The 25,204-nt window shown below is 46.5% G+C and overlaps 2 protein-coding genes across 2 annotated transcripts in view; both read right to left on the bottom strand.

The window, feature by feature from the left end:
- Window positions 1-218: 218 nt before the first annotated feature.
- LOC310750201 (pinopsin-like) lies at window positions 219-9,062 on the bottom strand. The gene is made up of 4 exons (XM_083588096.1): window positions 8,008-9,062; window positions 4,133-4,315; window positions 603-748; window positions 219-490 (listed from the first exon to the last, which is right to left on the bottom strand). Exons 1-4 carry the CDS (start codon window positions 8,354-8,356, stop codon window positions 224-226), a joined length of 945 nt encoding a protein of 314 aa, XP_083444222.1. The 5' UTR covers window positions 8,357-9,062; the 3' UTR covers window positions 219-223.
- A 919-nt stretch (window positions 9,063-9,981) lies between these two features.
- DOC2B (double C2 domain beta) overlaps window positions 9,982-25,204 on the bottom strand; it is a 139,844-nt gene continuing 124,621 nt past the window's right edge. Inside the window, exons 7-9 of the mRNA XM_083587876.1 lie at window positions 18,995-19,076; window positions 16,869-16,965; window positions 9,982-13,682 (exon numbers count right to left, since the gene is read on the bottom strand). Of these exons, the coding sequence (XP_083444002.1) occupies window positions 13,546-13,682; window positions 16,869-16,965; window positions 18,995-19,076 (316 nt within the window). The 3' untranslated portion in view covers window positions 9,982-13,545. The remainder of the gene's footprint in view (window positions 13,683-16,868; window positions 16,966-18,994; window positions 19,077-25,204) is intronic.

The raw sequence follows: 25,204 nt of genomic DNA, 5'->3' as shown, positions 1-25,204 counted from the left end.
CGGTAGACTCGTAATCTGGTGAACCGGGTTCGCTTCCCCGCTCCTCCACATGCAGCTGCTGGGTGACCTTGGGCTAGTAACACTTCTCTGAAGTCTCTCAGCCCCGCTCACCTCACAGAGTGTTTGTTGTGGGGGAGGAAGGGAAAGGAGATTGTTAGCTGCTTTGATCTCCTTTGGGTAGTGATAAAGCGGGATATCAAATCCAAACTCTTCCTATCCACAATCATTTAATTTCCCCTCGGGTGCTTACCTGCTTGTTCATGAAGACATAGATGATGGGGTTGTACACTGTCGCCGTCTTGGAGAAATACGATGGCAGGGAAGCGAGCGCTGGCCGTATGGCGAGGTCCTTGTGGGTGGCGACCACCATGGCGAAGCTGGCGTAGGGCAGCCAGCAGACGAGGAAGGCAGCCACCATGGCGACAACCATTCGCGTCACCTCCCTCTCGGCCCTCTGAGTTGTCTCCTGCTCTTTCTGCTGAGCTGCCACCTGCAGGAAGGATCAGGGAAGCGTCGAGGGAACGCTCGCTGCCCCCAGCCATCTACAGCGATGCACTCGAAGCAGCACAGGGCACGCACAACCACAACTGCCCGGTACTCACGGTTCGCAGCGTCATGAGCAAGTTGGCGTAGGAGAAGAGGATTGTGCTGAGAGGCATTGCAAAGCAAGTCACGAACAAAGTCAGGATGTAGCTGTTGTTGCTGCTTCCGCCGCTGTACCAGTTGGGGCCGCAGGATGTTCTCAAGCCTAGGGTTCGAGGAAGGGAGAAAACTCTTGAGTGTTGTACTGTATTCGTTAGGAAAATGTATTTAAAGCCCTAAACAGCCTCGGTCCAGTATACCTGAAGGAGCGTCTCCACCTCCATCATTCTGCCCGGACACTGAGGTCCAGCGTTGAGGGCCTTCTGGTGGTTCCCTCACTGCAAGAAGCCAAGTTACAGAGAACCAGGCAGAGGGCCTTCTCGGTAGTGGCGCCCGCCCTGTGGAACGCCCTCCCACTAGATGTCAAAGAGAAAAATAACTACCAAACTTTTAGAAGACATCTGAAGGCAGCCCTGTCTAGGGAAGCTTTTAATGTGTAATAAGTTATTGTATTTTAGTGTTTTGTTGGAAGCCGCCCAGAGTGGCTGGGGAAACCCAGCCAGATGGGCGGGGTATAAATAACAATTTTTTACTTTTTGAATGTTGTCTAGATTTCTACAACTGATTTAGGGTATTTTTGCACTGCTGAATCAGGAAATGGCATCCGTTTCGCTCCATCAGGTCAGGTTTTTGTGCTATGTTGATTTGAAAAAATCAGATCTTGTGACAAAATCGATTACATTTTTGTGGCATTATCAGCTGATTTTTGTCAATACATATCATCCTAAATATGTTTTTAAGAGAAAAAAATGTTTTTCCAACAACATATATTGATTACCTGATAGAAGCATCGATTACTGTAAACTGAATGGTGGGCATTCATAAAGGTAAGTACACGTAAATTGCATGTTGCTTCACCATTTTTCAAACTGCAGGGCTTGAACTTCGGTTCTTGGAACTCCTGGAATGCTCAGTGGCAGGGAGGTCTCTCTTCAGAGTCCAACAGTAGTCAGCCATCATGACTGCATCCCAGCGACCCTGATACCTGGTCTCCATCTCTTTCATGTCCTGATAGAATCTCTCCCCCTGCTCGTCACTCATTGAACCCAGGTTCTCAGGAAACCGGTCCATATGTGAAAATAGGTAGTGCATCTTGACGTTCATGTTGCAGCCCAGGTTTCTGAAAGCAGTCAGCATGTTGTTGACAAGTTCTGCGTAGTTTCTGGCCTTATTGTTGCCAAGAAGGTTCTTCACTACCAGAACAAATGCCTTCCATGCTTCCAGTTCCACTTCGTTCATTGAGTTTCCGAACTCTGAATCTCTGATGAGCTGACAGATCTGAGGACCGTCAAAGATGCCAGCTTTCAACTTCTCCATGGTCAATCCTGGAAAAGCCTGGCACAAGTAAGTGAAGCAGTCACCATCCTTGTCCAGAGCCTTGGTGAACTGCTTGATTAAGCCGAGCTTGATGTGCAGTGGTGGGAAGAGTATTCTGTCTCTGTCCACCAGAGGGTCATTGATGACGTTCCTTTTTCTGCAAGGCACCAATTCCTCCCGCACAGGCCAGTCCTCCTTCGTGTAATGCTGAGCACGGTCCCTACTATCCCACATGCACAGAAAACATGGGTATTTGGTGAAGCCAGACTGTTGTCCCAACAAAAAGTTCACCATCTTCAGGTCAACACAAATAAACCACTTAACCTGATCATAACCAGTTTTCTCCAGCACATACTTCACCCCTTCATAGTTCTCCTTCAGTGTACTCGAGTGAGCCAGGGGTTTTGATCCCCCAACTTTATGCTTTGCCGCACCAATTTATGGAAGATTTCGAGGTTTTATGACTTCAAACTGATCTCTTTTCGACATAATCACCCAGAACCATCGAACCTGAATACTTATTGTCATTAAAATAATAATTTCCAATCAAAACAATCATTCGACATGGCATTTTACCCCCACCAACTTCTTCTAAAATGCTCCACACAAGCGTACATGTGAACAAAAATGTAAAAAAACGACATGTGGCCATAACTCAAAAACTTGACCTGATTGAGCAAAACCAATGTGCTTTTTGGATTCAGTGCATGAGATTCATTCTAAATCAGCTGAAAAAACGCAGACAACAAATTTGTTGTTGACCAGTGTAATATATGATGATGATGATGATGGTGATGATGATGCAAGAAATGAATTGTACTGGGGAAAAGGAAACCTTTTAAGGCCCTGGAAATGCCGAATCATTCCCTTGTTAATTTGTTAAATCTCTTTAAAAGTGAACGCGTGTGTCTTAGATAGGAGGGGTGGGAGCTGGAGATTGGTTGCTTGTTTTGCTGAGTGTGGAACTTCAAGCAGACGCTTCTCCGGAGGAGTTTATGAGGATAGGCAAGCAGTGGACTGATAACTTACGCACTGCTGCGAAAGAGTTTTTGGAAGCAAAAAGCCCTTCTCTTGGGCTCAAGGGAAAGAAATGTGTTTCCTTGGACTTGATGCGCATAAACACTGCTGCTTTTTGATAGTTGCCACCTGCAAGTAAAGTCTCTTCAAAGTCTTTACGCTGAGTCGGACCAAGGATCCAGCAGGCTGAATATTGTCGGCACCGATTGGCAGTCACCATCCAGGACATGGGTAGGCAAACTAAGGCCTGGGGGCTGGATCCGGTCCAATAGCCTTCTAAATCCGGCCCGTGGACAGTCCGTGAATCAGCGTGTTTTTACATGAGTAGAATATGTGCTTTTATTTAAAATGCATTTCTGGGTTATTTGTGGGGCATAGGAATTCATCCCCCCCCCCTTCAAAATATAGTCCAGGCCCCCACAAGGTCTGAGGGACAGCGGACCGGCCCCCTGCTGAAAAAGTTTGCTGACCCCTGATACAGGATTTCAGATGAGGGCATTCCCAGCCATACCTAGAGATGTTCGGGGTTGAACCTAGGACCTTCCGCATGCCAAGCAGATGCTCTGTGACCAAGCTACAACTCTTTCCTAAACATTCAATTCCCATCGGCCCAGCCAGCACTTCTATGGGAGACTACAGCTCCCATCATCCCTAATTAGAATGGCCAGTGGCATGGGCGTAGCCAGGATTTTTGTTAGCGGGGGGCAGGACTTGGTTGTGGGGGGCAGAAATGACGTGATTAGTTAGTTAAGTTATGTACTGAGTTGAATAGGATCCAAACTGCAGCAGTCTGATTGGTCCTAGAACAATAGGATCCAAATTGCAGCAGTCTGATTGGTCCTAGAACAATAGGATTCAGAATGCAGCAGTCTGATTGGTCCTAGAGCAATGCAGCAGTATGATTGGTTGGCAGGAACCACCCAATCATGCTCCAGATATAAGTGAATCCACAACCTGATTGGCTTACAGTAGAATTCCAGAATTAGCCAATCATGTGCAGCCCATTGTGTAAATAATGTATATAAAGCAGATACTTTGAGGGGACTTTCATTCATTCCTCCTCACCACTATGAGCTGAATAAAGAGCATGAAATCACTTGCGACTCTGAGTATATTTCATAAGTATTTCTATTTTACAAGTCCCCTGTCAACAAACCTTCAGGGACGTAGCTGCTCCAACCGAGGAGTGGTGGGACTGTCCAGACTATCGACCACCCCCAAGTGAAAGCACAACCAAGCACTGCATGCCTTTGCTGGAAGCAGAAATCGCCCACCGGTTTGCAGATCACGAGATACCTCTCAAAGGCCAGGATCGCCAAGGACCAAAGACCCACAATCCCTGGAAAAAAGAAGAAGAGATGAACCTAGAATTTTAGGGTTGGAGGGATGTCTCAGCGGCCATCCAGCCCAAGCCCTATTCAGTGCAGGAGTTTGGCACCTGCAGCATCCCTGGCAGGTAGCTGACCCAACTCTGCTGAAAGACCCCCAACTGCAGAGAGTTCACCACCACCTCCTGGGACAGTTCAGCTCCCCTGTTAAGCTGCCCCTCCCATCAGGCAGTGTCTCCAAAGTTTTAGCCGATATCTGCTTCCACCTTGGTTCTAGTCATGCCTTCTAGAGCAACAGAGAACACGTCTCCAATAATAATAATAGTAATAATAATAATTTATTATTTATACCCCGCCCATCTGGCTCGGCTTCCCCAGCCACTCTGGGCGGCTTCCAAAAAAATATTAAAATACTGTAATACATCAAACATTAAAAGCTTCCCTAAACAGGGCTGCCTTCAGATGTCTTCTGAAAGTCTGGTAGTTATTGTTCTCTTTGACATCTGGTGGGAGGGCGTTCCACAGGGAGGGCGCCACTACCGAGAAGGCCCTCTGCCTGGTTCTCTGTAACATGGCTTCTCGCAGTGAGGGAACCGCCAGAAGGGCCTCAGTGCTGGACCTCAGTGTCAGGGTAAAACGATGGGAGTGGAGACGCTCCTTCAGATATACTGGACCGAGCCCGTTTAGGGCTTTAAAGGTCAGTACCAACACTTTGAATTGTGCTCGGAAACGTAGTGGGTGCCAGTGTAGGTCTTTCAAGATCGGTGTTATATGGTCTTGGCGGCCGCTCCCAGTCACCAGTCTGGCTGCCGCGTTCTGGATTAGTTGTAGTTTCCGGGTCACCTTCAAAGGTAGCCCCACGTAGTCCCATCCTCGAGAAGACCTCAGGGATGAACAGAGCCATACATAGCGGACACAGCTTTTGCGTGTTTCCTTTGAAAAATGCAGGTTTTATTCATAACATAAACTCAGGGTTGACCGGTGCCCATTGGAAATGGTAGGGCAACAGGCAGGGAGCCCAACAGCAGGTGGCGGCAGAGCCTAGCAATTCAAATTTTGTTCCCATCCTCCTTTCTGCAAGGGCAACGCTGAGATTAAGGAGGAGGAGGAAGCTGATGGGCAGTGCCACCCTCTGGGCTGGTTGTAAGTAAGATGGCAGAGAGGTTGGGGTTGGCTGAGCAGAGAATGAGGGTGGTGAGGCAGTGCCCTATTTTCCCTAATGGACCAGCCTATGCTAGTTGGAGAAAGAAGGGCTAGAGAGGAGAGGTTGACCACAGAGAAGGGGAATAACTAGAGCACAATCTCAAAAATGGCTTGTTGTTGTGTAGTCGTTTAGTCGTGTCCCACTCTTCGTGACCCCCTGGACCAGAGCACGGCAGGTACTCCTGTCTTCCACTGCCTCCCGCAGTTTGGTCAAACTCATGCTGGTAGCTTCAAGAACACTGTCCCACCATCTCGTCCTCTGTCATCCCCTTCTTCTTGTGCCCTCCATCTTTCCCAACATCAGGGTCTTTTCCAGGGAGTCTTCTCTTCTCATGAGGTGGCCAAAGTATTGGAGCCTCAGCTTCAGGATCTGTCCTTCCAATGAGCACTCAGGGCTGATTTCCTTACAAGGCAGTGATCCATGAAGGGGCAAAAATGGCTAGAGTTTTCTAAATGATCAGATAGCAGCCAAAAAATGGCATTTACTCATGGGAAACTATGGCGCTACATCCATAATGTTTGATGTATTACAGTATTTTAATATTTTTTTGGAAGCCGCCCAGAGTGGCTGGGGAAGCCCAGCCAGATGGGCGGGGTATAAATAATAAAAAATTATTATTATTATTATTATTATTATTATTATTATTATTATTATTATTTAAAAATCAAGGTTGCTGAGGTTTCGAAAAATAATAAAAATTGCTTTATACTGAATCAGACAGCTGGTCCATCTAGTTCAGTATTGTCTACCCTGACTGGCAGCAGCTTGCCAGGGTTTCAGACAGCATTCTCCTCCAGCCCCAACTGGAGATGCCACTGGGGATTAACCCTGGGACCTTCTGCCACTGAGTCAGAAAGGTCTTCTAAATATGAAGCAGGCTTCCAGTCCTTGGGGATCTGAATTAAGGGCTGGTTTAAAGAGGAATGTAGGAAGCTGCCTTCCTGGATGGCAGCGTGATCCATCTTCCTTGAACCCATCTAACTCAATAATAATAATAATAATAATAATAATAATAATAATAATAATAATTTATTATTTATACCCTGCCCATCTGGCTGAGTTTCCCCAGCCACTCTGGGCGGCTCCCAATCAAGAGTTAAAAACAGAACAGCGTTAAATATTAAAAACTTCCCTAAACAGGGCTGCCTTCAGATGTCTTTTAAAGATAGGAAAGCTGCTTATTTCCTTTACATCTGAAGGGAGGGTGTTCCACAGGGCGGGCGCCACCACCGAGAAGGCCCTCTGTCTGGTTCCCTGTAACCTCACATCTCGCAATGAGGGAACCGCCAAAAGACCCTCGGTGCTGGATCTCAGTGTCCAGGCAGAACGATGGGGGTGGAGACTGTGTATTGATCAGACTCGCTGGCAGCAGCTCCCTCTAGGATTTCAGAAAGGGTAAAATTCCTAACTTTTCCTGGAGATGCCAGGGATTGAACCCGGAGCATGAAAAGCAGATGTTCCACTTCTAAGTTGGGCCCTTCCCGATATCCCATTGTGTTTGTAGGCCAACTCTGACTTCCTCTGCTTCAGGCATCCCTTCCCACCCAACCTGCAATATGAGTATCATAACACTGGCATGAAAATGCAACTGGAGATGTGCGACAAACAGTGTGCTCCGAATGCTCCAACAGTAGTGTATACCGTATTTTTCGCTCCATAAGACACACTTTTTTCTTCCTAAAAAGTAAGGGGAAATGTCTGTGCGCCTTATGGAGCAAATGCGTGGTGCCTGGAGCCGAATTGCCCAGGGGGGAAAAGCAGGTCTTGCTTTTTTTTTTTTTTTTGAAAGAGGGAATTGGGTGTTGAAACAAAGCCGCTGATCGTTTCCCGACCGGGGAGAGAGATAAGGGACGCTAGAGATAAAGGAGGCTGCCTGGGAGGGGGGAGGTAAAGACAGCAAACTTGCAAAGGGGGGAAACAGGAAGACTAATGCAATAAGGAGAGAAATTAGAAGAAAAGGAGGAGCAAAAAACTGCTCCAGCTAAGGAAGAGACACTAAGGCAAACAAGAGGGAAGGGAGTGTTGAAAGGAAACAGCTGATCAGTGGGATTGGAAGAGAGATAAGGGACACTAGCAGAGGCTGCCTGGGAGGGGGGAGGTAAAAGCCCATGGATCCTCAGGATTTTTGCATTGGGTCACCCCAAATTCACCATCAGATCACATAGCATGTCTATGGCTACAGCCTGCACCAAAAAAATCACGCACCCACTGTTTCCTGTGGCTGCAATGGTGCAAAATGTGGTTACAAAGCACGGATCCACATGGATCCTCAGGATTTTTGCATTGGGTCACCCCAAATTCACCATCAGATCACATGTCTGTGGCCACAGCAAGAACCACAAAAATCATACATCCACTGTTTTGTTCAAAATATTTTTTTTTCTTGTTTTCCTCCTCTAAAAACTAGGTGCATCCTACGGAGCGAAAAATACGGTAAATGCAAGGTCTGATAACTGCTTTTCAAAGGAAACCAAAGGGCCACCAGGGTCATCTCCCTACCTGTTAAGGAGACCATGAAGCCTTCAAATTCGCAGGTCGCCTGGCCAAAGATAAAGAAGCCGTGGGCGTTGTTTACGAAGCTGATGGTGCTCCCAAAGAAGGTGACCAAGAGATCAGCCACGGCCAGGTTCACCAGGACGTAGTTCAAAGGAGAACGGAGCTTCTTGAACTGGACAGAGACCACAATCACCAAGCCGTTCACCAAGGTGGCCGAGATGACCACCAGCCCCATGAGGACAGCCACTGATATGTAGGTGCTCTGTGGGGCCAGGTAGGGCCATTGCGGCCCCTCAAAAGGGCCTGGGGTCCTGTTTCTCACCTCAACCCATGAAGCGTTTGAAGCTTGCATTTCTTCTACTGGGGATGGAGATCAGGAGAGGCTGAGCAAGCAATCGACTCCCTCGAAGGGCTGCTTGCCCCCTTTATAAGGCCGCAGGTGTGTCAGGAATTTGGAGCAGATCCCAGGCATTAAGGCACCTTAAGCTTTCTTAAGTCGGGGTCTCAATAATCAGCTCGCCATCCAAAAAGGAGATGAAGTTCAAGAGCTGATTATGTACGATGTCAAGACGCTGCTCCATTTAACTGAGTGGGATTTTCTTTTACGCTGGCTCAGTGTTTGGATGCTTAGTTTAAATGGCTGAAAAGTGTGTGTGTGTAAGTGTGTAAACTGGGCAAGGCGATTGTGGCCCTCCAAGCATCTCTGTCTGGCCCTCAGAACCCTCCCTGGACCATACCTCACAGGTTCTGCTTTGCATCCTCCTTGATTTTTTGGCCTCACTTGGCTATATCCTTGAACTCCAATAATGCTTTTTGCTTGTTTGAATGGGGGATAGAGAATGTGTGATAAAATTCACAAACCTTACTCCACCCACTTCTGTTTATAGTCCCACCCACCACTGACTCATCTCCCCCGGAAACTCACCTAGAAAATACTGTAACTCAGCTGAACAAGTCCACCCCCAATACAACACACATGGGTGGTGCTGTGGATTAAACCACAGAGCCTAGGGCTTGCCGATCAGAAGGTCAGCGGTTCAAATCCCCGCGACAGTGTGAGCTCCTGTTGCTCGGTCCCTGTTCCTGCTGACCTAGCAGTTTGAAAGCACATAAAGTGCAAGTAGATAAATAGGTACCGCTCCGGCGGGAAGGTAAACGGCGTTTCCGTGCGCTGCTCTGGTTCGCCAGAAGTGGCTTAGTTATGCTGGCCACATAACCCAGAAGCTGTACGCCGGCTCCCTTGGCCAGTAAAGCGAGATGAGCGCTGCAATCCCAGAGTCGGCCACGACTGGACCTAATGGTCAGGGGTCCCTTTACCTTTAATTCTTACTCAGAACTATTTTTCTAGAAAAAGAGGTACCCCAACTCACCATGGACACCTCCCTCGTTCTTTTATAATGGCAGCAGTGACCACCTGAGAGGTGCCAGAACTGAGTTCTGGCGAGTTCCAACTGGGGAAAAAAGCAGCCTTCTTTTACTTCAAAGTAAACAAGCTATAGGGTTGCACGCTTTGTTTATAAATGGGATGTGGGTTTAAGTTTAAGTATAGCCCTGTTGCAGGTATTTCTGTTAGATCAAGGTCCTCTGGCTTGATGGATGTGTATGTATATTTTAAGGAACTGAACAGAGTGAAAGATTATGAATCGCTGGGGAAGTGTGTGTGAACTTCGTATTGTCCAACTTATTTTTTAGTTGTTATTTTGTTAATATTGCCTTGTAGAGTATGAATGCCTTATTGATTTGTCAATCATCTGACTCACGCTGTAATTGTGATGTTTCGCTTATTCTTTAGCGGCTGGTTTGCTAACAGTACTTAATAGATTGTGATTGTTTTACTGATGGTTTGTTAATTATATGATGTGATTTATGCTGCCCTTGTGATGCTCTGTCATGTTATTTATTGTTTGTGAGCCGCCTTGGGATTCATTTGAATGGGAAACGGCACAGAAATACAATCAAATCACTCAACTTCCAAAATGAAACTTTTCCATCATTTTTTTTTATTATTCATTTGCGGTTCTATTTATAAAGATTAAACAAATCTGACCAAAAAGTACATATAGTAATACTGAAATACAAAATTGATCTGTGGGGAAGCAGCCCAGAGGACATGTTTCTGCGGCCAACTCACTGTAGCAAAACATTGGTATCAAACATCTAACAAGTCTTTTGCATGACAACCACTAACTTGACATGCAGTAGTTTTTGTTTTATATATATATATATATATTTATATATATTTATATATACCGTATAATATATATTTTAATTTACATATGTACAGAGTCCAGGTAAAAAAAGGCTTTTGATAGAAAACGAAAAGAATCATGTACCCACGGAAATCAGCAGAAAGGTGCATGTGATCATATTGAGACACTGAAAACAGCTTATCTTTGAGATTTATTTTTTTAAAAAAGGCATATGACTTGGCTGTTCCACGGGCCTCTTTACAAGTGATGTTGTTTCTGTACCTAGGAAAAATATTCTCTGGAGGGAAGTTATCCGGCACACCATCACCATAGAAGTGTGGTGGAAATATTTATTTTGCCCTATGCGGAAGAGTCACGTTGATGATGCAGACAGTGCGAAAACGTCCCTGAAAGCCTTGGGGGGGGGTGTGAAAATGCTTTCTTTTGTTTAAACAGGGGACTGTGATGCAAAGTCTACAACAGGCAGCTGTCCACAAATGCCCCTTTCCTGCTTTTTCTCACCGGCAATAAGCAACGATGGGAAAACACACTAGAGGTATCAGAATGTGCCTCTGAAATGCTTTCTCCAAACAGCTCATCGATTCAAAGTGCCAGATATTGCCTTTTCAAGTGCTTTCTGGAACACAACAGAAAATGATCTCCGCACAGCCACCTGATGAAAATTGGCCACAATTTTGTTCACCGTCCGCTAAAACAGCTTGAGGCTGAAAATGACTCTGTGAATGGTGATTTCCTGGATATGGCAGTTATTAAAGCATTGTTTGTGGCTGGGGAGGTGGAGAAGCCATTTTTAATGGAAGAATCCAGCTGATTGCAGAAAACATCTTTCCTTGTGCAAAATGAAATATACCTAGTTGGGTAACAAGTGCAGGACGGAGGTGTTAAGGAAAATTGGCAAGGCTTCCCCTGGAATACAAAATGTTGCAGAGAGATTTTGTCTGCAATCAGCATTTGGCTTATTTTTCCTCCAACAAGATCCACAAACAACAGTAGTTTTAAACCATGATGGCAGGAAGTACTTTTTGCACTTCCTGTTTCCCAAGTACATGAGTCTTGCCCATGGGAGCAACATCTGAAAAGCATCAGTTTTGGTGGATTAGTATCCAAATAACTTCTTACAAATGGTGCTCAATCTGTAAACTAATCTCACAGGATCCATAAAGGCATTGGGTTGTCTCCAACTATCTACTCAGTGTAGGACCATTGAATTGAGTAGACCTACAGCAGCTGTGATTTCAGTGGACCTGCTCTGAGCAGGACTAGGGATGACTGGCCTATTAATTTCTCTTTCTCTTTCAAGTCTTTGCTTCTCCAGATTTCTGCATCAGTTTGCAATTTCTATTTTTAAAAAAGTCTGCAGGAAAATTCACCAGCATCTTAGTGCAAATTCCTCCCTAACATACATATTTTTGTATGCAATTTTGCCTGATAAACACATTTTATAACTTATTTTCACTAACATATGCGGTGCTGTGCACACATTTTCCTAATATACATATTATTTTGATTGGAGAACTGCGTTGTGAAATTCAGAGAACTGTGAATTTTGAAGGACAGCTGCATTCCAGTTTACATATTGTTTTTGAAAGTGCGGATCAGAGAGAATCTCCGTAAAATTTGAACGGAACCGAATTTCTCCTCCATCCCTAATTATGACTACCTTATGGATACAAGCCATGAGATATGAGTTTGATGGTCTTCTGCAATGACTTCACATGAAAAACAACTCAGAACCTACCCACCCCCTAAAAAGACCTTTGCACGTGAAAGAAAGCATAAAACTGATAGAGAATAAATCTATTCTCTTTTAACTAGAGAGTCTATATTGTGCTAACAGAAGAATAATTCTTTTTTTTTTAATAAGCCCAGCAGACCCGGTTTTTTTAGCATGTATTGACACTTATGGAAGTCAGTGCTGGTCTTTGAATTCAGCTGCAGGCTGGACTTCCCAGCTGGGATGAAAAGCCTCTGTGGACTCGGAGCTACAGAAGGGTCTGCCCTAAACTTCTGTCTTGCAAAAGACTCTGGTGAATTGCTGAGAGAGAGTGTGTTGTTTGATGCGAGAGAACTGTAGTAGCCACACAAGGAAGGCTTCCAGTTTCTCAGGTGTGTTAGCTGCACAAAAGTCAGGCCTCTGATCTCCCTGCTTGGATAATTCTCTGAAAACCAGCGAGAAGCCTTTGACAATTCTTCAGCGGCCTCTCTCGTTTTCTCTTAACAGGGAAGAGGCCGAGGAAGATGAGGGTTCAAGAAGGTAGCGGTTGCCTCAGGTGAGCGACACAGCCCTTTGTGTTGTGTGTTGACCGTTTATGTTTTGAGCAGATTGTCAAACACAGCGGCATGGAAGCTGTAGCCCTCAAGACATTGCGCTCCAACTCCCAGAGCATCTGCTTATCGTGGAGATGTCCCCTAGGTTCAATCCCCAATGATAGGGCTGGGGAAAAAGACTCCCTGTAGGAAACCTCCAGAAAGCTCCTGCCAGTCCGTGCAGACAATACTGAGCTGAATGGACCAACAGTCTGGGTATAAGGCAGCCTCCTACACTTTTAGGTCCCAGCGTGGCCAGCGGTCTGGGGAGTGATGGGAGCTGGAACCCAAAAGCATCTTGAGGGCCACAGCTTCTTCACCGCTTATCTAACCGGACGGCTAAAATACTTCAGAGCAAAATTGAAAACTAACCACCCTCTGCCCACCCCCTACCCCGTCTCCCGCACATACACCAAGGACAGACAACAGCTAGAGATGACACCGAGTATCTCTTAATTCGGAGATTCAACAAAACACTTTGCATCAGTTACATATTACAAAAAAACCAAATGAAAAGAGGAAGAGGGAAAACCCTTAACCCATGTATCTATAGATCTATATTACTATATATTTGTGCATTCATGTTGCCACTGTGTTCACAAGGCAGCAAGGGACTGAATCCAGAATATCAAAGAAGTCACAGATCTAATGCATGCAGCCCTCTGGACCAACCCACCCCACCCCCAAACACACACGCACACACACACAGAGAAAACCAACTTGCTGCAAGAGTAAATTCAAGGCATCCCAGAGAAATCTGTAGGACTGAAGCTTGCAAACAACAGGAAATAACAAGCTGTTGTGGGTTGTTGCTTTTAAGGGGGGCGTGTAGCAGTGTCAAATAGTTCCCTGCAAATTGGCCACAGCTGGGACCTTCCAAGCAAGGCCCGCCCCCTCTCAATCCTTGCCGACATGGGATCCCTCCCGTGGCATGAAGTAAACAGGAAATCCGAAGGCAGCCGTTGTTCCTTGGCCGGGGTTGTGTGCTATGCTCTTCCCAGGTATCCGGGGTGTGTCTGTGAGGTCAATCGCTGAGGAGGGCCCCCGGCAGCTCGTTTGTGAGCGTGTGCCAGTGCTCAATCTTCTTATCCTTGTTTTTTAAGCAGTCAAACCAGTGCTTCAGGCGCTCGCCTTTGGCATTGATCCCAAGAACCACGCCACCTGAGGAAGACAAATGAGAGACAAATGGGCAGCCAGAGCCTGGTGGCTGTTTGTGCATCCCCTCCCCCCCCCCAAAAAAAGGATCAATACAAAATTTGGATTTGCATCACGGTGTTATAAGAATTTTAAGGTCCCCCAAACTGGCAAAAATGTATAGGACAAGTAGTAAAACTTGTTGGAAATGTAAGGAAAAGGATGGCGATTTTTATCATATGTGGTGGTCATGTAACAAAATAAAAGAGTTTTGGGAATCGATCTGCGACGAGTTAAATAAGATGTTCAAATACACTTTTCCAAAAAAGCCGGAAGAATTTTTTGCTAGGTTTGGTGGGGGAAGATATTAAGAAGTCAGATCAAAGATTATATCTGTATGCAACAGCAGCAGCTAGAGTTTTGATAGCCCAGAAGTGGAAGTTACAGGAGATTCCGACTGTAAGGGAATGGCAGATAAAGCTGGTCGAATACGCTGAGATGGCAAAATTGACACACAGAATTCGCAATCAGGAGGAGACGAAGTACCAAAAAGAATGGAGTATATTTATGGTATATATAAGTGAGAACTGTAGAAATATGAAAACGTTGGCAGGGTTGAATTAAATCTTATGTCATGGTGTAATGTTTAATCAATGAAACTGTGAGTTATAGATGGGAATAAGAAAACTGGCGGAAGGGAAGGACGGAAGTCAACAGCTTTATGGAGCATAAAATGGGATATATGTAATAAGATGTGATGTCTTTGTTGGTTGTTGGTGGTGTTGGTGTTCTTAAATCTTTATAAAAATCATTTATATAAAAAAAAGAATTTTAAGGTCCTCATTGTCTCTTTCCTCACAAATCCTGTCTTAAGGGCACATTCAAGATATGAACAGGGTGTGAGCCTGTGACCTGTGATCTAGATTCAGGAATTCAGTGGTTATAATAACAAAAGAGTGGCCAAAACTCAGATAATGCAATCAGGTAACTTGCCAGACAGGAGATAAACAATGCACTCGGATTTCTGTTGTAGACCGCCTTTTCTGTGATATAGGTATGATGTATTGGGGGAGGTGGTCCTGGGCTGCTACACCCCTTCTGTGATGTATGTACGATGTTTCTGGGGGTGGTCTGGAGTTTGAGGGTGGGCAATTCCAAAAGTCTATATAAGGGTGGGCACCCCTTTGTTCTGGGTCCTCATCCCTCCTGCGTGTGGGGGAGCACCCTATTGCAACAGTTAAAAAAGAACAGGCTTACTAGCTGCTTTGCTTCTCAAAATTCTCTGGTTGGTCTCTGTTATTTCCTCCTACCAACAGAGAACCTAAAAAGAGGACTCTATATGGGCTTTGGGGAACCCCATAAGGGAAAAAGAGCAGTTTTTTTTTTCCTTTATATCAATGGTCATTGATTGAAGGGATGCCTAGAGATGTAAAGAGACATTGTTTCCTGTTGTTCCCCACCTTCGTTGCAGTTTGGCTGCAGTTCGTCTTACACACTGCATCAATTACGCTGACAACACAGCATTGCACCCCGTTCATTTCATAGAGTCATAGAACTGCACAGTTGGAAGGGACCCTGTGTTCCAGCCCCCTGCAATGCAGGAATCACAGCTAAATCATCATTGACAGACGGCCATCCAACCTCTGCTGAAAAACCCAAAATGAAGGGGAGTCTGCCAGCATCCAAGGCAATCCTCTCCAATGTCAAACAGCTCTTGCCTTTAAATGCAAAGGAAGCGATTCAAAAGGAATAGTGGAGGAACATAATCAAGCACAGTCAGAAGAGCATGAGACTCTTAAACTCAAGATCGTGGGTTCAAGCCCTATGTTGGGCAAAAGATTCCTGCATTGCGGGGGAGGGAGGGTTGGACTCTGACAGTGACAGGTAAGTTGTTTTGCAATTTCACCAGCCATTGTGCTTTGTTGTTTATCTGTTCATCCACAAAATGCAATTAAAAAAGGGAAAGGGGTGGAGAGAAAGGGATGCGCTTAATTAAATTCACACACTCTGCCCCCTAATCCCACCAGTTTCACCCAAATCATGGTTCACCCCTGTAGCCTTCTAAAAACTGTGTGTATATTGGCTGTGGCTTCCTCTTTTAAGGAGGAAGGAGATAGCTCAGAGTATGAGACTCTTAATCTCAGGGTTGTGGGTTCGAATCCCATATTGGGGCTCCTGGACTGCAGATTCCCACACTGTTGGGGTTGGTCTAGATGATTCTCGTGGTCCCTTCCAGTCCTGCAATTCTGCAAATGGGGGAACGGACCAAATTCTCACCTCCTGGACTAAAAACATGGAACCAAGGCATAATTATTCTTCAGTTTTTGTACTTCTCCAAGTTTTGCAACATAGATTCTTGGCTCAGAAGAACTGCACCCGAATGCGTTGCAAAATGTGAATTTCGGGGTGGGTGTGCGTATATTGATATAAACTCTGTATTTAAGATACTATTTTGTGATCAGATACATACAGGTATGTATTTGTCAGGGAACTGCCATCGGAGCCAGAGGGAGAGGGAGGGCTCCAGAGGGGTTCTGGAGAGCGTCCCAGGAGCGAAAGAAGCAGCCCATCTTCTGGGGAAGGAATTCAGCGTAGCACCAGTGGAGAAGGGGGACAGATGGGGGAATCGGCGAGGGGGCTCCATGTCTCCTCGCCGGAGACCAGCGGGGAGAGCACGGGTCCTCTGCTGTCCACACCCTCCCTGCGCAGAAGACTTCCGCGCAGGGAGAGTAGGCGGCGACTAGGCGTCAAAGAGCTTCTTTGCTGGAAGAAGTTCAAGAAACGCCCACTGACGGATTCTGCCAGCGATTGAGACAGCCACGGGTGAGAGGCTGTCCAGACAGAAAGGGTTCACCCAGGTAACCTAGCCAGGTGTGGTGTCGATTTACGTACGAGCAACCCCTAGAACCATTACAGTATTGAAATACAAATTTTAGTATGGCTATTTTTTGGTGTGGATTTTTTTAAAATTACAGATTAATATGGAAATGGGATGGAAGGGGTTTAAGAATAAACGCGGGTGAAATTGTCATGCACTGGGAAATTAAATTGACAAGAGCTGAGCCCTCTATCCCTCGTGGGAAGATACTTAGTGGGAATCTGTGCAATCTGCTGTAAAGGTCATGCTGAATCCAGGTGACATTTAACAGTCCGGTGCCTTGACAATTAAACTATCAAAGCTTTGCAGATCTCCCTTGGGAACCTCAGACTCACCAATAAAGTCGTTTGATTTGCCAATGTCATAGTCCCACACCGTCACCTCTAAGGTCTTCTTCGCCAAGTCACCGTGCTTAATCTCATAGCAAAATTCCTGCAGCGGAAAGGGATAAACGTGCATTCAGGACGTGTTTCCAAACTTCTCGCTCCTATTGTCCAGCACTTTCAATGAACCAGAGCTGCAAACTTGGTGGTGCACTGGAGAAATTGCAGTTTGCAGGGGGCGCTGGTTAGTAGTGCCAATTGGGGCTGATAGTGCGAAAGTCTGGGAGCCCCAACAGGAGGCGGTGCCAGAGTGCTGGGGACTTTTTAGTTTAGAGACAAGGTGAGTAAGAGTCAACCTGATAGAAGTTTCTAAAATTACGCATGGAATTGAAAAAGTGGATTATTTTATTTTATTTTATTTTATTTTATTATCCTTCATAACGCTAGAACTTGGGAATATCCAATGATGCTGAATGTTGGAAGAATCAGGGCACAGAACAGAAAGTCCTCTTCATGCAGCACATAGTTAATCTGTGGAACTCCCTCCCACAAGGAGGTAGTGATGACCACCAACCTAAGTGGCTTTAAAAGAGGATCAGACAAATTCATGGAGGAGAAGGCTATTGCTGCCTACTAGCCACGGTGGCTCTGCTCTGCTTCCACGGTCAGAAGCAGCAATCCTTTTGAATACCAGTTGCTGGAAACCACAGGAGGGGAAAGTTCTCTTGTGCTCGAATCCTGCTTGTGGGTTTCCTATAGGGGCATCTGGCTGGTGTGATAGGAATTTTGAGGTCTTAGATATATGTTAAATGTTCATAAGTGTACCAACCAAGCACATACATAGATCAGCACAGGAAGACCGACCTGAAACCATTTTTGATTCCCAAACCTCATTTATTTCTCTGCAAGGTCAAAGGAAAATTGAAAAGCCTGCCCATTGTCTTTTCCTTCACAAATCCTGCCTTAAGGGCACATTTAAGATATGAATAGGCTGTGAGCCTGTGACCTGGCCCAGGAACTAAGTATTTAACATTACAAAAGACTGGCCAGGCTCCCCAGGCAATCCAATCAAGTGACCATTAAACAGGTAACCTGTGTCAGACGAGATAAACAAGTCACTCAGATTTCTGCAGTGGACCGCCTTTTCTGTGATGTAGGTATGATGTATCTGAGGGGTGGTCTTAGGTTACACCCCTTCTGTGATGTATGCATGATGTATGTAGGGTTGGCCTTGAGCTCCAGGGCAGGGAATTCAAAATGTCTATATAAGGCCTTGCGCGCCATTGTTCTGGGTTCCTCCTCCCTCCTTTGTGTGATGAGTGAGGACCCTGTTGCAACAGATCAATAAAGATCAAGCTTACTAGCTGCTTTGCTTCTCAGTATTCTCTGGTTGGCCTCTGTTATTTTCTCCTACTGATAGGGAACCTACGTAAGGACTCTGTACGGGCTCTTGGATACCCCATAAGGGAAAAAAGGGCAGATTTTTGTTTACAACACTGGCCACTGTGAGAACAGGATGCTGGACTAGATGGGCCATTGGACTGATCCTGCAGGCTCCTCTTAAGTTCTTAAGCTCAGTGTCAAGCAAGGGCCAACTCATTTTCACTTGGTGCCCATCTTCCTATCTGCTAAGGAGGAGGAATCTGACATGCGGTGCCAACCCCCTGGACTGGTTTTAGGTGGAAATGCATGCAGATGGGTATTGGCTGAGAGCAGATGTGGGTTGGTGGGGCAGTGCCCCCTTCACCCTAATGGAGAAATGGTGGCTCTCCAGATGGTGTTGGACTCCAACTTCCAGCAGCCAGCACGGCCAATGGCCAGGCATTATGGGAGTTGTAGTCTAGTGGCATCTGAAGGGCTGCCAGTGTTCCATACCCCCATACCCCCGGAAGAAATAAAATATGTGGAGCCTGGCATTTTGCTTGTTGCTAAGCTCACCACAGCAGCACTCCAGACCTGCTTCCTTCACCGCTTCAAGACTAGGGATGGGATGTCCTTAGTCTGAAACTTTGGAGACCAAAGTATTGAGCTGGGTGGACCAATGGTCAGAGTGTGTCACCCTCCTACGTCCCTCCATCTAGGGCCCTTTCCACCTCCCATAGACCTGTAACAAACACCTGAAACCAGAGTGACCTTACCTCATTGAATTCAGGGTTGAGTGTTTTCTTCTTCACCGCCGTCTTGTGTTTGGATTTCTTGTCTTCGTCCGGTTTCAAGTACCTGCAAGTGAAACCACACGCTGACGTATATTCTAGCCGTTATCCACATTGCAGGTTAAATAAAAATTGGCAACATGCATAAACAGAACAAACACACACACACACACACACAAAATCTAGGACTGGCGATATCCACTTTTCAACATTGCGATTGTTATAATTCTAAGGTCCCAAATATGAAATAAACGTTCATAAATGTACAAGGCAAACGCATACGTAAGTATATAAACCACCTGTCTGAAATAGTACAGGACAGCAATCCTGAAGCCATTTTGACTCTCCCAAATTGACTTCAAATATTTCTCTGCAAGGAAAGCCTCTTCATGGTCTTTTGCTTACCTGTCTTAAGGGCATATTTGTGTATGAATAGGGTGAGCCTGTGACCTGGATTCAGGAATTAAAATATTTACCATCACAAAAGAACGCCCAGGCTGCCCAGGTAAAGCAATTAGTGACTATTAATAGGATTTCTGCTGGAGACTGCCTCCTTCTGTGATATATGTATGCTGTTTTTGGGGGTGGTCTTGAGCTACAGGGTGGGCAATTTCAAAAGTCTATATAAGGGCTTGCACACCTTGGTTTTGGGTTCCTCCTCCCTCCTGTGTGTGGTGAGTGGGGACCCTGTTGCAACAGTTTTAATAAAGATTAGGCTTACTAGCTGCTTTGCTTCCCAATACTCTCTGGTTGGCCTCTGTTATTTTCTCCTACCGATAGGGAACCCACTTAAGGACTCTATACAGGGTCTGGAATACCCCATAAGGGAAAAGGAGCAGTTTCCCCCCCTATAACACGATGCATCACCAGCTAAACATCCTGATATAGCGATGCATCGTTCTTCCTCCTCCAGCACCCAGAGTGCAGAAGAATGAATGTGCAGCCTTGGCCCCAGTCTTGGGGGAAGCAACAGCAGTTTCACCCCAGAGCCCCGGGGCTGATGGAGCTTATTTCTCCAGAAGTGGAGGGACTCAGGAGCGACAGTGGTTTCACCTGCAATATACCGCTGGGTAAAGGCACCATTGGGGATGCGGGTGGCGCTGTGGGTTAAACCACAGAGCCTAGGGCTTGTCGATTATAAGGTCGGCGGTTCGAATCCCCACGACGGGGTGAGCTCCTGTTGCTCGGTCTCTACTCCTGCCAACCTAGCAGTTCGAAAGCACGTCAAAGTGCAAGTAGATAAATAGGTACTGCTCCGGCTGAAAGGTAAATGGTGTTTCCCTGCGCTGCTCTGGTTCACCAGAAGCAGTTTAGTCATGCTGGCCACATGACCCAGAAGCTGTACGCCGGCTCCCTCGGCCAATAAAGCGAGATGAGTGCCGCAACCCCAGAGTTGTCCGGGACTGGGCCTAATGGTCAGGGGTCCCTTTACCTTTACCTTAAAGGCACCATTGCGCTCTGGCCCTCAAACTGGTTGACACATCACCTAGGCCTAGTACAATCAGAAATTGTTAACAGAAATAACTGAAAAACTCCAAATGGTGCCGTCTGAAGGCGCTTGCTCCACCTCGCCTAACGGCAGGGCCAGGTGCCAGAGCTGTAGGGTGGGTGGGAATTAGGTTACTTTGGAGAATAAGCAGATGTCTCTGAGAGGCACTTAACAAGCAAAGATTTGGATTAGGCAGGGAGAGAGAGGAGAACGGGTGATGGTTTTTCATCCATGAAACCTAATTAGGAGTATCAAAGCAGGAGGGGTGTTGTGTACGGAAAGTGGGCATGTGTGTGTGCCTGCCTGCTGCACAACGTACGGACCTCAAGGCCTGGCCTGGATCATTTCAAGGAAGAGATCCCAAGCTGTCAGCCAGCTGGCCGAGGCCTTTGGAGTTACAGCCACCAGGATATCTCCACGGCTGTAAAACAGGGCTGGGTTGGAGTTTCTGGCCAGAACGGTTCTCCGGACTCAGGTTCTCAGGTGGGAACACACCACACTCCTCCTCAGGCCACGCCTCTCAACCCAGGCCACGCCCCTAACTGGCCCTGCTTCACATCCTTCTTGAGTGTCTTTGCCTGGATGGAAAAACATCCTTGAACTCTGATCTTTGCTTGTCTGGAGGGAGGACAGAAGTTCTTTGCGTGCAGAAACTAGCCTACTGTTGTGATAAGAATTTAAAGGTCTTTTTGTTGTTGTTTAGTCGTTTAGTCGTGTCTGACTCTTTGTGACCCCATGGACCAGAACACACCAGGCACTCCTGTCTTCCACTGCCTCCTGCAGTTTGGTCAAACTCATGCTGGTAGCTTCGAGAACACTGTCCCACCATCTCGTCCTCTGTCGTCCCCTTCTCCTTGTGCCCTCCATCTTTCCCAACATCAGGGTCTTTTCCAGGGAGTCTTCTCTTCTCATGAGGTGGCCAAAGTATTGGAGCCTCAGCTTCAGGATCTGTCCTTCCAGTGAGCACTCAGGGCTGATTTCCTTCAGAATGGAGAGGTTTGATCTTCTTGCAGTCCATGGGACTCTCAAGAGTCTCCTCCAGCACCAGAATTCAAAAGCACCCATTCTTCGGCGATCAGCTTTCTTTATGGTCCAGCTCTCACTTCTATACATCACTACTGGGAAAACCATAGCTTTTACTATACGGACCTTAGATATGTATTAAATGTTCATAAATGTACCAACCAAGCACGTACATAGATCAGCACAGGAAGACCAACCTGAAACCATTTTTGATTCCCAAACTGACCAAATGTTTTCCCTGCAAGGAGGAAGGGGGGGTGTCAGGGAGCCTTCCCATTGTCTCAGGAATTCAGTAATCAGCATTTTAATGGGTGACAGACTATCAGGAAAGGCAATCAGATAACCTGGCAGACAGGAAAAAACAACATTCAAATTTCTGTTTTAGGCCACCTTTTCTGTGATGTTGGTATGTGGAGGGTGGTCTTGGTTTACACCCCTTCTGTGATGTATGTATGATGTATGGAGGGGTGGTTTTGAGCTCCAGGGCAGGGAATTTAAAATGTCTATATAAGGGCAGGCACACCTTGATTCTGGGTCCTCCTTTCCTGCATGTGAGGGGAGCACCCTATTGCAACAGATCAATAAAGATCAGGCTTACTAGCTGCTTTGCTTCTCAATATTCTCTGGTTGGCCTCTGTTCTTTTCTCCTACCAATAGGAAACCTACATAAGGACTCTATATGGGCACTTGGGTATCCCATAAGGGAAAAGGGCAGCTTTTGTTTACAACCCTGTACAAAAGCCGCATTTAACTCCATTGAACTTTTGCCTCTCGGTCCTTTGGAGGTTACGCAGAAGGAAATGCGGCCCCCAGCCTGGATTCCCTCCCCCCCCCCATGCCTGCTTTATGGGGGAACATGGTAAGTTTTCTTTTACCAGATCAGGCTATCTGGCCAGTACTGCCTACTCTGACAGGCAGCCGCTTGCCAGGGTCTCAGCTGTGGAAGGATTTTTCCTTCGCTCTGCTTGGGACCAGAGATGCTTTGAGCTGGAGATCCCAGCAGGGATTGAGCCTGGGACATTCTGCATGCCAAGCAAGTGCTCTGAAATGGGCCCAGCACCTCTCTTTGCTGTGAGGGTCCGGTGGTTTCGGAGAGCCTTGTTTGAAAGGATTTCTGCATTTGCTGCTCAGGCGGCAAAGTCCATGCTGCCCAAAAATGCAAAAATGTCAGATGATCCAGAGCCAGGCTGGGATCTGTGAGCAGAAGGAGCCGCTGCCAATCGGGGTAGGAAGTACTGAGCTAGACGGTTAAATCATGAGATGAGAATCATGAGGACTAGAATCTTGGTTCATTTTTTGGGAGAAAGGCCACAGTGGTGGAGCAATTGTTTCACAGGCAGCAGGTCCTGGCTTCAATCCCAGGCTGGGGAAAGGGCTGGGGAAAGAGTCCTTGCCTGAAACACTGGAGAGCCTGTGCTGGTCAGCGCAGTCTATCGGGTTGCAAGTCGCCAGATCAGGCTATGCTGATCAACCTTGTACTACCAGACTCTGCCTCTCCTTGGCGCTGCGTTCACACCCCACTCCAACAATCAGCCCTAAACTTACTTTCTCTCCAAAAACGCATTTCTAATGCTATTCTTAGAGCGCTTCCTTTAGCCAGGAAATGCAGAAGCCGGGAGAGATAACTAGGTTTTCTTCAGCATCCTGTGAACTGGCCACGTTGAGTCAATGCTGGTCTTTGAATTCAGCTGCAGGCTGGACTTCCCAGCTAGGATGAAAACCCTTTGCGGACTCCGAGCTACAGAAGGATCTGCCCTAAACTTTTGTCTTGCAAAAGACTCTGGTGAGTTGCTGAGAGAGAGAATGTTGTTTGATGCCAGAGAACTGAAATAGCTAAACAAAGAAGGCTTCCGGTTTCTCAGGTGTGTTAGCTGCACAAAAATCAGGTCCTCCGCTTTTTCTGGAGCAATTGGAGGTTCCAGTGAAGAGGATCTGTCTCTGATCTCCCTGCTTGGATAATTCTCTGGAAACCAGTGGTAATTCTTCAAAACAGCCTCTCTCATTTTCTCTTAACAGGGAAGAGGCCGAGGAAGAAGGGGGTTAAAGAAGGTAGCGGTCGCCTCAGGTGAGTGACACAGCCCTTTGCATTGCGTGTTGACCTTTTATATTTTGAACAGATTATCGAACACAGCGGCATGGAAGCTTTGGCCCTCAAAATGCTGACCTCCAACTCCCAGAGCATCTGCTTATCGTGGAGACGTCCCCCAGGCTCCATCCCCAATGATAGGGCTGGGGGAAAAGAATCCCTGCCTGAAACCTCAGAGCTACTGCCAATCAGTGTATACAACACTGAGCTAGATGGAGGAATCGTCTGGCTCTGTATTCCTAGGGAAATGAGTCTGATGAAAATTGACTTTCTGCTACATGCCCTTTTCTATTAAAAAAGAGAATTGTGCAAAGATCACTAGGGAAAAAAAAAAGGTTTGAGAGGATGACAGTGTGGTTGGTCCCAGGCAGATGGCTGCGTCGCTCAACAAGGCAGGGAGTGTTTATGAATCTTGGCAGAAAAGCGAGACCTTGATAGTGAGGTGGGATCGCACCCCGAGAAAGAGGGAGGGAGGGGAACCAAATGTGTGAGATTGATGGCAGGGATCCGTGGACACCTCCCCTTTGCGGAAAGGCAGCTGGAGCCGCTTAGTTCAAGGTGGGGGGAGACAGCGCAGGAGGATGGGCCTTGATCAAAGAAATGATAGTTGCGATAACCACCACAGATAATTGTTGGCATCTGTCTGTCTCAAGAGACAATGGAGTGCACCTCCAGGGGTGAGGTAAAGCAGCACTGAATAATAATAATAATAAATTTTATTTATACCCCGCCTTCCCTGGACAGAGCCGGGCTCAGGGCAGTTAACACCAGTAAAATTGCAGTAAAAACATAATTGGGGGACTAAACCAATTTAAAATACAGGTTAAAATGCAATTTAAAATGCAGCCTCATTTTAAAAGTAGCCCATGGATCAAAACTGTAAGGGGAGGGAAACATAGGGGTCAGATTGAGTCCAAACCAAAGGCCAGGCGGAACAGCTCTGACTTGCAGGCCCTGCGGAAAGATGTCAAGTCCCGCAGGGTCCTAGTCTCTTGTGACAGAGCGTTCACCACGTCGGGGCCAGTACTGAAAAGGCCCTGGCCCTAGTTGAGACCAATCTAACCACCTTGCGACCTGGCACCTCCAAAATGTTGTCATTTGTGGACCTTAAGGTCCTCTGCGGGGCATACCAGGAGAGGCGGTCTCCCTGGGGTGCAAGCCTGGGCAGTTTGTACGGAGGTCCTGGGCTGCCCAGACAACAAGACCCCCACTCTCTACCTCGCTGATGTGGTCCAAAGAAAAGCAGAGCAAGATGCATGGTACCAGCTTGGCTGCAGGAGCAGCCAGAAGGAGGCGCCACCCAACCATCATAGGGACTCCACTCCCTATGATGTGTAGTGTAGTGTTTATTCCTTAACCCTTTCTTCTCCTGAAGATGCTAAGTAGAGCCTGCATGATCAGGCCAGTGGCCCATCTACTGCAGCATCCTGTTCCCACAGTGGCCAACCTGATGTCTCCAATGGGAAGCCCACAAACACTGTCCTTGCAATCCACTCATGACAACAGATGATTGCTCTGGTTATATTCTTAACAAGCCAATCAAAACAACAATAATAAATTATCATTATTATTATACTTACAGTCACACCATCATTTA

Source organism: Podarcis filfolensis (genome assembly GCF_964270895.1).
Source record: "Podarcis filfolensis genome assembly, chromosome: 15".
In the NCBI taxonomy this organism is placed as follows: Eukaryota; Metazoa; Chordata; class Lepidosauria; order Squamata; family Lacertidae; genus Podarcis; species Podarcis filfolensis.
This window is presented reverse-complemented; position numbering and strand designations above follow the sequence as displayed.